The sequence below is a fragment of the Podarcis liolepis genome (genome assembly GCF_965112155.1).
Source record: "Podarcis liolepis genome assembly, chromosome: 2".
Lineage (NCBI taxonomy): Eukaryota > Metazoa > Chordata > Lepidosauria > Squamata > Lacertidae > Podarcis > Podarcis liolepis.
The window spans coordinates 55,112,911-55,125,267 of NC_139555.1; the positions used below are offsets into that span (position 1 = coordinate 55,112,911).

Here is a 12,357-nt window from a genome sequence, read left to right on the forward strand (position 1 = left end):
GTGGTTGATTGGTGATGGCGTTCTGTGTGCCTCTGGTTCTGGTGTCGGTTTTTGTGGGGAGGGCTAATTTCCAGATGTCTGGCAGGCGGGACGTGTCGTCACGCTTGTTCATGTTGTGAGGGTGTTTCTCTATCTCGATGGCTTCCATGATTATTCTCTTGTGGTGATGTTCCATGTTAAAGAGCAATTTGGAATCTGCAAAATTAATTTCGTGTCCTGTTTCTTTCATGTGTTGGAAAAGAGAGGAAGTTTTTTCTTCTTTTTTGACGGCATTCTTGTGTTCTGCGATACGTGCATTTATTCGTCTGTTTGTTTGTCCAATGTACGTGGCTACACCCCCCAAAAACCAAGACACAGAAGAAAACAATGGCATGGCCCTCCTTCCTTATATCAAGGGCACTACAGATAAAATTAGCAAAATCCTCCATAAACACAATATCAAAACAGCCTTTTGCACCAACCAAAAAATAGCCAATATCCTCAGAAACCCCAAAGATAAAATCCAGTTGGAAAACCAAGGGGTCTATGAAATACCCTGCAAAGTCTGCCCAGCCACGTACATTGGACAAACAAACAGACGAATAAATGCACGTATCGCAGAACACAAGAATGCCGTCAAAAAAGAAGAAAAAACTTCCTCTCTTTTCCAACACATGAAAGAAACAGGACACGAAATTAATTTTGCAGATTCCAAATTGCTCTTTAACATGGAACATCACCACAAGAGAATAATCATGGAAGCCATCGAGATAGAGAAACACCCTCACAACATGAACAAGCGTGACGACACGTCCCGCCTGCCAGACATCTGGAAATTAGCCCTCCCCACAAAAACCGACACCAGAACCAGAGGCACACAGAACGCCATCACCAATCAACCACACCAGACCCAAACCCAGACCCTCTCCACAGATAAATTACAGACACCATCCAGTAGCCAAACCATAGTGGCACCTCCGGATGCTGCACCCCCCTGCAATCCCTACACAGATCTGGCTGGCACAGGGCACAAAACCACAGCTCGCCCCTATACACGAAGCCAAGCCAGAGCACAACTAAGTGCAGTACAGCCATCTTCTCAGAAAAACTCTTCACAAGCTCAAGAGGTCAAGACACGAAAGCTTTAGCAACTAATCCACACCTAATGACCCACCTAAGTGGTACTCAGAATATCACTCAAGAAATCACTCAAGATATCCCTCAAGTAATTAAGGAACAAAAGAAGAAAAGGCACACTAACCTGGGAACTTCCTCTCTGCCCAGAACGTTGGAGGCTATACACCACACCCCCTCAACAGTATTTATAGGAACTCAAACACTGAGATCCTGCTCTGTTCCAGTAACAAGAAGCCGAAAGCACCAGCCTGAAGATGACGAGTGAGACCTCGTCGAAACGTCGCCTAGACACCCCAACTCTTACACGGGAAGACACCCGAAGACACCAAAACCTGCATATATATATATATATATATATATATATATATATATATATATATATGACAAAGTATACTGAATGGTCTTCTATTACTGAAGCAGCTGCATAAACAGCTTTTTTTCAGTCAGTCTATTTTGACAAGCATTTGGATGAAGATTCTCCTTACTTAAGAGTTGAATGGAACTATGAAACTGGTCTTGCTTTTCTGGCCAGAATTACTCATGGGTGTGGTTTACTTGCAAAGACGAAAAAAGTAACACGAAATGGAAGGAACTGTATATGCCTCATTCTGAAATTAATTGCAGAAATTCTCAAAGAGAATCAGGTGTTAAACGGTGCCCAACATGGGGAAATGGAGAGCTGTCTAACATCAAGTCAGATCATTAGCCCGCCGAGAACAGCATGGAGTGTCAGAAGCTTTCCAGCGTTTCTTCACAGCAGTTTTCTCCAGCCTGACCTGGCAATGGTGGGGATTAGACCTGCATGCGAAGCCTGTGCTCTACCAATGCATGTGGCTAGCCCTTCTTCTGGTGCATGGAGAAGTGAATATGAATAAGAAAAATATATTTACTCCTTAGGCTAGTGGCCTTCCAACATACAAAGAAATGTTTTGTTGCTTCTTGAAAATATGTTTGCTTTATTGACAGTAAATCAGGCACCAACGTAATATCTTGAGTTCTTTAGTTATCAGTATTATTTAAGCTCTTTGATTTTACTCACATAATGTGGGATTGGTTTACAGCACATACTGGTAGAGTGATTAAGCTCCTACAAGGAAGAGAACACAGTATTTTCTTTCACTGTTAGAACTGAAGACAGAGATTGTGCACTGTACTGAATTCAGATAATTTTACAGTGTTGCTACATACTTGTGGTTTATAATCCTAGAGCTCTAACAGGGGGGAAAAGAGTTGGGAAAGGAGGCAAAAAAGCATGCTGTTGTGCTGTTGAAGATCTACCAAATAATCTGACCTGGGCAATTAGAAACCTTTTTTACCAAACTTGGGGAAGCTAGCACTCCAAATCACTGGTTGACACATACACTTTCCCAACCTAGAGCCCTCTCATCAGCTCCAGGCAGTGATCATGGTATCAGTTCATAGGTATTTGAGCTGGAAGGTCTTTTTCCACAAAACGCTTTGTGCATTTTCCATATGGATATTCAAGTGCAGCAGGAATGGGAATCTGTGGCCCTACAAGTGCCATTGGCCTACAACTCCCATCATCCTCAGGCAGCATGGCTGTTTGTTAGAGAAAATTGAGTACTTAGTCCCAATCCCTGGAGGGCACAAAGTTGGTGAAGGCTGGTCAAAAACCTAAGTTTCACTACAGGTTTGCAAGGAAGATATGTGCCATAGTGTGAAGATGGAGGAAGTGTTTTCCCCTCCCAAATGCCACAAAGACATTAGATCAGAGTTAACCTTCTAGTTGTTCTAGCTGGCTGTGTTGAGAAAGCTACCAGGAAGTTAAGTTTATGAGAAGTCAGCACTGCAAAGCACATAGTAAAGCAATAATTTAAGGTGCACTTCCAGTTGATTATTGTGACCAGCTCATAATAAATTTAAGCAAGTTTATTTAAAAAAACACAAATGGCTCAAACAGAAATTTACAAATATTGCACATCCCTGTTAACAGAGGCCAGAAACTGCAGTCTTTTGCTTATCACAGCTTTTGGTTTGGCCTGTATTCAAATACATCGCTGTGAAAGCAGTATGTAAATATGCACAGAAAGCTTAGCTATTTAATTCTGAATAATGTTTAACCGACAAAATTCTTATCTCAGGAAAATATACAGTTACTTAGAAACATGTTATGGTTAAAGGATATAATTAAGATCTTTTCCCCCTTTTTCAAACCCTTGGATTTTTCTACTGTACAGAATCATTATTACGTTGAGGGAATAATGCAACTTTCTGTATACACAGAGCACACCCACACATTCACACATTACCATTCAGCCAACTTTCCTTCTGTACATGAAGATCAGCCACCAAACCAATGCTGGAATTCTCATTTAGTCACAGTAAGGGCTGCTTCTTACTATATGGTAACTAAAATTGCATCCAGATGCTAAGCAGGACACGTGTACCAGATTTCTAAGAAAATGAGTCTCCAACGTATCTCCACATCACCACAAACACTCACTAGGTGTGCCAGTTGATGACAAGCCATTCACTGAGACCCAAATCTGGATGGGAAGCCTAATCCTTAGGAAGATAGTTGCAGATATGTCTAGGTCAAGCCTACTTACCTTCACTGCATGTTGGCTTTTTGACTGATAAAATGTGTCTCAATACCCAACTCTTTTACATTTTTTCATTGCTGTTTTCTTTTTCATTGCAATTTCCCTCCTCTTGTTTTGTCCTCACAGGCATCGGCCTCATTTGTGACAAGCTGCCATTTAATCGTAGTGGCTATGATGACCTTAATGGTGTGATCACTTCAGGAGTGCTTGTAAACACAATCCAAGGGGATCCAACTGAATTGAATGGCAGTGTGGGCAAATGAGTCTAATGACTGCACAAACAAAAAAGAAACAAAATGGTTATCGAGCATGGAGCACAAAATGCTAGAAAACAAATACGAGATATGCTGGTGACTTTTTCAGTAATGTGTGGCTACATCCAATCAGATGTACTGTCTCTTAAGCAAATGTATGATTTAATTTATACCATGCCCCACCTCCCCACAAAGCCCAGTAATTATAAACATTAAAAGATATAATTCAGTACAGCCCCAGATTCATCCATGTGGTCTCCCAAAGGTGGCTGCAAAGTTTATTTACTTGCACTGGAAACCCATTCCCCCCAAATTTGGTAACACTTGGGAGTAAATTTCAAAGACAGATTTCCCAAGAGCTTCAAATGAAGCCAGAATTTTGTCCATAGTTTTCTACAAAATACTTGCAATGTAAGTAATGGCATTGCTTCACTCCCAACTGCCCAGGCATCATTTTGCTTGCATTTCTTAAGAACTGGAAGCCAATGTGTTGCCATTGTTCCAAATTTTACATCAGATTCATGTGTTCTACATTGGAGTCCCCCCCCCCAAAAAAAGACAAGAAAACCCACAGTGGGTCGTGTATAAGGAGCTGGTGGCTTCATTCCAATTTTCTTGTGGGAAAATATCCCCATCGTAAGAATCAACATCATAATTTGGCACAAAGACAACATTCTTGACCAGATTAGAACAGTTTTTAATGGAGGTCAGTTGTTGTGAGTTTTGTTTTTGTTTTTTGGGCTGCAACTGTCTGGGTTTATTCTAGACAGCCTTAATATTCGTTTTATAAAAATATAATGTAGACAAAAGGAAGTGTGGGGGGGGGGGATAACCACTGCACTGAATTTTCACAAACACTTAATATGAAGGGGTGGCAAAAATATTTCTCCAAATGTCTACCTCTTTTGTTTCTTACAGAAAGTCTTCACAGTCCCAATATACTGCTGCTCTGGTTTGAACAAGTAAGTTAACCACAACCAGAAAGATTTAGCGATATGACGACAATACAAAAGGAAAACAAAGCTAGCGCAGAGTGAGGGCCATCCCTAGTCCAAATACATGCTCCTCATTCTGAATTAGCTTTGCTCACAGTTGCGTAAGGAAAAAGCCAAATCTAGTTGCTAAAGGAATACACACAGCAGAAGCTAAATGGACCGCAAGACTTTCTCTCTAAATTGGCACCACAGCACCACCACCTGAACACCAAGCATCAGGGAGAAAAGTCTCTGTGTTTGAGTGTGTGCATGGGGGCGGGGGAAAAGCGTGGCCTTGTTGTCAACAGCTTCTGCCTCAGTGGTTTTGTTCAGCTGCAGATTATATTTTAACATGGAACTTTTATTGCATTTCTATGCTTTATTTTTGCCAGTAAAGTTTTTTTTGATGTTCAAAAGGATATTGTTTCATTGCTAATTATACCGCTTTAAATGTGGATCTTGACTGAATTTTGCAAATTTGATTTTCATTTGCAATGTTTTGATATTTTATAATGCTGTGTTTATGACGCCTTAAGATCTGCTGCAGTCTGCATAGAGTTATTTCCAAAAATATAAATTGGTATAGAAATTATATCTAAATATAACTGTGGTTTATGGGATGGGGAGTCTTTTGGCCTACAGGTAAGGCTTTGAAGATGAGGCCATTAAGCTCAGTCTTAGTTAAAACCAAGTAGAGCTCATTTATTTCTAAACTGTTGCCTCACAGAACAATATACAACTGTAGCAGTGTATATTTATGAGAAGTGAGCAAAGTGGAAAAAAATAACAATTCCCTCCAACAAAATGAGACATTGACTCCTGCCCAGGATCCTTTGCTTTGTGCTGTGTATGTATGAGACAGTCATAATTAGCAGCAGGTTAGAGACACATCTACATAGCAAGTTTGCCCATGCTTCACGTTGTGTATTGAGCTGCTTAACTACAAGGACAGGGTTTCACAAATCCTCTTGCCAGGGCGTCCGCTATTTGTAAACTGCAGGGAACACAGGGCTACTGGTTTTATGATTAGCAGATCAATGCATGAGAATCACACTGCTTCTGCTTCCTGCAAAAGGGAAATGAAACAAGATCTTCTCCCCCGAGTTCTCTCACGTACATAGAGTGTTTGAGAGAAGGTCAGGAGGGTGGGTGGGGCTGCAGAGGACACACAAAGCTATACAAGTGTCTGGAGAGGAAGAACCCTCTCCTATGGCAAGTCCTCTGCACATGATGCCAGATAACTCAGGGAAGGAATCGAGTCTTTTGCAGTGCTTTTGTATATATGTTGCCCTGACCATTAAAAAAAGAAGTGCTATAATGTGAAAGAATGACGCCAAAGTGTGAGAGAATTAATGCCATGCCAGCAATGCTCCTTAGTCTCCATGAGCTGTAGGATGATTGTAGAATGGGCATCCCCATCTGCATTATAGTTAGGTGGAGTGGACCACCCTTGGCTAGAATACCAGCACCCAAATAGCTTGTGGGAGGAACTGTGTCCTTGATCCCACCAAAAGAAAACAGGTGGGCACATACACTTTGGGGAAGTTATGAGTCACAGATTCACTGCACTGATAAGGTCGTTGTCTTGCAATACTAAGGCACATTCTCATCCGTGAATAAGAATAAGCAACATTACTTAAAAATGCAAAGTCTGCAACCTCTTTACTTTGAAGAATGAACCAACCTATGTGTGTTCTTCCTAGAAGTACACGTAATCCTGTAGAAACATGATGTGTAAACAAGTCCTCAGGAATTCATGTGCAAGTTAACTCTTTCAGATTATGACTATGTCTACCTCAGCTTTGATCTGCCGCTGATGTGGAAATGACAAAGAGTGCAAGTCTGCACTGCATGCCTCTGGTTTTGTGTCACTGTTTGTGCTTCAACATTGTCACTGAAAAAGCACAAGGGCTTGCTGTGACTGGTCTGGGTGATTCCTGGCTATTGTCCTGTATTCTATTCCTTTCCTTTTTCATATGTACCAATGTACCAATGCATCTGTGACCCCATTCGCCTGAATACTTTGCTAATTTCATATTCCAGGAGAAATGAAAGTCAGCACATTTACTAGGGTAGGTTTGGATACACAGGTGCAGTTATTAAAATATAGTACTTAATTGTTTTTAGGTTTGTTTTTTATATATAGAAAACAAACCTGATTGTGCAATTTATGAGAAGTAGAGAACATATATATAAACAGATAACTCTGTTTTCTGGGACAGTGACTGACCAAAGTCAAATTAGATTAACTGTGACAGTGTTGAAGCATATTGAGTGAATATACAAACAGAACCCTTTGAGAGTGGAAATTCTCATTATGTTCAGGAATAATCTTTTTACTTAGTAACATAAGAAGAACCCTGCTGGATCAGACAAAGGGCCCATGTAGCACAACATCCTGTTTTCCCCACAGTGGCTCAACCAGACGCCTCCAGGGAAGCCACAACAAGCAAGATGTGACGGCAAATAGCCCTAATCCAAATGGTTCACTTCTCCAGCATCTGGTATAAGTACAAAGCTCTTCCATTAAAAAACAACCCTACTTTAGTGAATTTGAATTGTCACCAGAATCAAAGTCAGAGAAATACACTTCAGGAGTGTTTCTATAAAGAATATTTCCTTTGGCTATTATCTTGCTTAAAAAAACAACAACCAACAAACTGGGGGGAAATGGATGTCATATTAAAATTTGTTGATTAGATTCTGATTTTTAAAATTGTTTAAAAAAGACACCCACCCACCCTCCAATAGCCATTGGCTTACTTGAACTTACGCTGAACACTTTAAAAAGTCCAAAGTAAATAAGAGACCTGCACATTCTGTGCAGTCCTGGACATGAGTAACTGCATAGTTGTTTTAATCTCAGTGTATCCTATGGGCCACATCATCCTTTCCCACAAGATACCAAAGGTAGAGAGCACGTAAGGCATGCACACACAGCTATGGAAGCCTATTTCTGCCCTCTAATGGAAAGAACGTGACATTTCCACTCAAGTGCACGTCCCCTTTATCAAATGAGAGCGCAATGGCCTTCCTGCTTCTACCTTAATTTCACTTTGAAGATGAAGTTCTCTGTTCCCTGGACAGGAAAGATATTGCGGGAGGGGGCTATCTGCACTGAGGCCTACACAACATACAACAACAACAGGGAGGGGCTGCCACAAAGGCAGAAATGGGTACATTACTGGGAGAGGTGCCTTTGAAGACAGGTGGCCTCCTCCTGACGACAGTTGCAAGACAAGTTAAAGTGACAAATTCATTGGCTCTAGAATGTCCTGGAGGAAAAAAAATACCTGCTAGCCCAGTTTAGAGTCTTAACCTATATTATTACCTCAAAGGGCAGATAAGGCCAGTAGGGAACTCCCAAGCTTAGTGTATAAACCTAACCATGCTAAGGATTATGGGCAGCAAGTGAGGCTTTTCAGCTGTTTTTCATTACCACCTTGATCCAGAGAATGCCTGTACTCATGTAAGGTAGACAATCAGATTTTAAGAAGCACAATGAATGAAGTTCTCTCTGTGATGATTTAACCAAGCAAACTGGTCAGGAATAAGGATAAAAACATATACATTTATAGCACATTTCCCTTGGATTTTCACATATATTATCTCAGTCATCTTTAAAGAGCCCTGTGAAGTAGGACAAGCATTATGCACATGGAGCTGTTCCAGCACTTCAGTGACTGGAGAAGCTCATGCTTGCCAGGAACTCCCTCTCTATGTTAGTCCATTTACAGAGGTTTAAGTGTGGGATCTCGTAGGAGTCCTATTAAAGTTGATAGTTTGAAGTTTTGGCAAACAGCACAATCTTATTTGGTGGACAATACTATGTTACACATGTGCTGTACAGGATTTATGAGACAACGTGTGACAGATGCATTTGCAACAACAGAACTATACATTTCACAATTTTTAAAGCAAAGCACTACCTTCTGAAGTTAATCAGATACTTAATTATATGAAAGTCTAGACTGGTAAATTTATTGTGTACTGTGTGTACTTTTACAAGAATGGGTGGCTATAGGTGGGAACTGATTGAGAGGCAATTTAGGACAGTGGATGTGCTTGGTAAGGTAGCTATCTATTGTGAGGGAAATGGGACCAGTCCTCTTTTCCCTTTAATTCCTGAGCAGGGGCACTTATGTGGTAAAATTCTCCTTACCATTTGGTAGGCTAATATGGATTATAAATTTGCAATATACAATCTAGTGAACTGCTGCTTAGCCATCTTCTCAAAATAAATGTGATATATATATATATATATATGCAGGTTTTGGTGTCTTCGGGTGTCTTCCCGTGTAAGAGTTGGGGTGTCTAGGCGACGTTTCGACGAGGTCTCACTCGTCATCTTCAGGCTGGTGCTTTCGGCTTCTTGTTACTGGAACAGAGCAGGATCTCAGTGTTTGAGTTCCTATAAATACTGTTGAGGGGGTGTGGTGTATAGCCTCCAACGTTCTGGGCAGAGAGGAAGTTCCCAGGTTAGTGTGTCTTTTCTTCTTTTGTTCCTTAATTACTTGAGGGATATCTTGAGTGATTTCTTGAGTGATATTCTGAGTACCACTTAGGTGGGTCATTAAGTGTGGATTAGTTGCTAAAGCTTTCGTGTCTTGACCGGATGCTGCACCCCCCTGCAATCCCTACACAGATCTGGCTGGCACAGGGCACAAAACCACAGCTCGCCCCTATACACGAAGCCAAGCCAGAGCACAACTAAGTGCAGTACAGCCATCCTCTCAGAAAAACTCTTCACAAGCTCAAGAGGTCAAGACACGAAAGCTTTAGCAACTAATCCACACTTAATGACCCACCTAAGTGGTACTCAGAATATCACTCAAGAAATCACTCAAGATATCCCTCAAGTAATTAAGGAACAAAAGAAGAAAAGACACACTAACCTGGGAACTTCCTCTCTGCCCAGAACGTTGGAGGCTATACACCACACCCCCTCAACAGTATTTATAGGAACTCAAACACTGAGATCCTGCTCTGTTCCAGTAACAAGAAGCCGAAAGCACCAGCCTGAAGATGACGAGTGAGACCTCGTCGAAACGTCGCCTAGACACCCCAACTCTTACACGGGAAGACACCCGAAGACACCAAAACCTGCATTCCTGTACCCGTGAAAATCTACGAAAGCATATATATATATATATATATATATATATAATTACTGCTCTCTGAGCTGTCTTGATAAACATGATAGTAGGGTGTGTTGATTTCTTCAACTTCCGAAAATGAGGGGGCGTTAAAAAGTTGTAACATGACTTGGAAATTTTGGTTAAATGACTACAATATAGTGTGATATATTATTTTTCCTTCTTAACCTTAACAATGCAATGCTGTATTTATACCATCCATTCTGTATCCTATAATGTGAAAGGAAACTGACCAGTTAAGCATGGCTTTAGGATATATTTTTATTAAACACTGTTTATTTGGAATAAATACTCTTCCAACCATAGAAGTGACAAAAGCACATTGCTTACATTTAGACAATGGTGTATAGATTTACTTTACCTACATAAAAAGAAAGAAAAAGGAATATACAGCATCTGGAGTCCAGTCCCCTTTTCCTATCTGTTGTTGCAGGAGATACTTCTTATGTGAAGCAGAGTGGGAAGACAGATATGAAAGATTACTTTTGACACAAAGATGCCAAAAGCAGGAAACAAAAAAACCCAGCTAAAATTAGATTTGTTGAGTTAGGACATTAATCTCTCACAAATGGCAAACACTGTGAAGAGGGAATACTATGAGTCAGCAGCCCCAAATATCCCAGGGCTTTAGAACAGGCTCATGTACATCACAGGCTATAGTTCCCGAGCAAACAAGGCAGAGATGATTTCCAGAGGAGTAAAGCCGTGTTAGTCTGTTGCAGCAAAAAACAACAAAATTTTCACATGGCACCTTAAAGACTAACAAATTTATTAGAGGATAGGCTTTCACGAACTATAAAAATCCACTTCATCAGATGCATGAAGTGCTACCCTGAGTTACAGGTGTGTGTATACAGTGGTGTCTCGCAAGACGAAATTAATCCGTTCTGCAAGTCTCTTCGTCTAGCGGTTTTTCCGTCTTGCGAAGCAACCCTATTAGCGGCTTAGCGCTATTAGCGGTTTAGCGGCTATTAAAGGCTTAGCGGCTATTAAAGGCTTAGCAGATTAGTGGCTAAAAGGCTATTAGTGCCTTAGCGGCTTAGAAAAGGGGGGGGGGAAACCCGCAGGAACTCGCAAGGCATTGTCGTCTTGTGAAGCAAGCCCATAGGAGATTTGCATTGTCGTCTTGCGAAGCAAGCCCATAGGAGACTCTTTCGTCTAGCGAGTTTTCCGTCTTGCGAGGCATTCGTCTTGCGGGGCACCACTGTACAGGTGGTAACATAATTAACCCACAGCTGTACAAGTCAATGGCAAAATAGTAAAGCAAAACTGCTAGTGTTTGGAATTAACATGCAATAGGGAAGCATGTATTTTTATCTTGTGAACTGTCCTGAGATCTTCTGATGAAGGGCAGTATAATAATAATAATAATAATAATAATAATAATAATAATAATAATAATAATAGAAGAAGAAGAAGACCTCAAATGTGATGGTGGAATGGGACTGATCTATACTTAAGGAGGAGGGCCTGCTTTTGGCCTAAATGTTAAGAACCCATTCAGAATAACCTAATTTGTCTTTCAGGATTTAGGCTGCCCAGTTGCAAATCTGTCTTTGACGGATAGTAAAAACTTTTTTTAATAAAAATACAGGCTAGCTTTTAATCAGTAACCTGCTATTTTCAAGTTTTAGTTATGTTGTCTCATATGAATATTTTGTTAATAATGTCTTATTTTTTCATTTTCATGATGTGTTATTTTATTATTGTAAGCCACTTCAGTTATTATTTTAATAGAGTGCAACATAAAGAGTAAATAACAATGAAATGAAGTAAATAAAGTGACAAAATGGTACAGAGACAACAAATGTAGCGTCACAGGTGATTTCTATTTCTTCTGTTAGACAGGAAAGTCCTGTGCTCCTTATCAGAGACAGAAGAGGAAGGCAGGAAGAGTTTCATTCTTGGGTAACTTTTCCTCTGAATCAAAGAAAATTGCCCTCCCCATTCTCAGGATGCCCTTCTGACACCAACTGGGAAATGAAAGCAGCAAGAGCATCTCCCACAGCAACAGCTATTAAGACAATGAAAAACTGGCAAAGTATTCTGTGCATTCATGCTGAGCCAGAAGAAGTTACATTACAAACTTGCCAGGGACATAATTGCTAAAAAGCACAAAATGCTGTCCTAAATGTTTGTGAGGAAACACAGCCTCTGTGGAACACAAATTCAAGTACTGTATGCTGCTTATTAAGAACTTTTGCACTTCCTAAAGATAACTTATTTTATGGAGGATATATTTTGTAAGTTTTCCGCACCATTATGGGGGCATATATAGATCCATACTCAGAAA

The 12,357-nt window shown here is 40.5% G+C and overlaps 1 protein-coding gene across 11 annotated transcripts in view; it reads right to left on the bottom strand.

The window, feature by feature from the left end:
* ARHGAP26 (Rho GTPase activating protein 26) overlaps window positions 1-12,357 on the bottom strand; it is a 207,506-nt gene that overhangs the window by 16,997 nt on the left and 178,152 nt on the right. For 4 of the 11 annotated variants that reach the window (XM_083487861.1, XM_083487854.1, XM_083487856.1 and 1 more), the window contains one exon: window positions 2,156-2,203. The exons of the other annotated variants lie outside the window; for them this stretch is intronic. In XM_083487861.1, coding sequence (XP_083343987.1) covers window positions 2,156-2,203 — 48 coding nt within the window. The remainder of the gene's footprint in view (window positions 1-2,155; window positions 2,204-12,357) is intronic. 11 annotated transcript variants of the gene reach the window in all.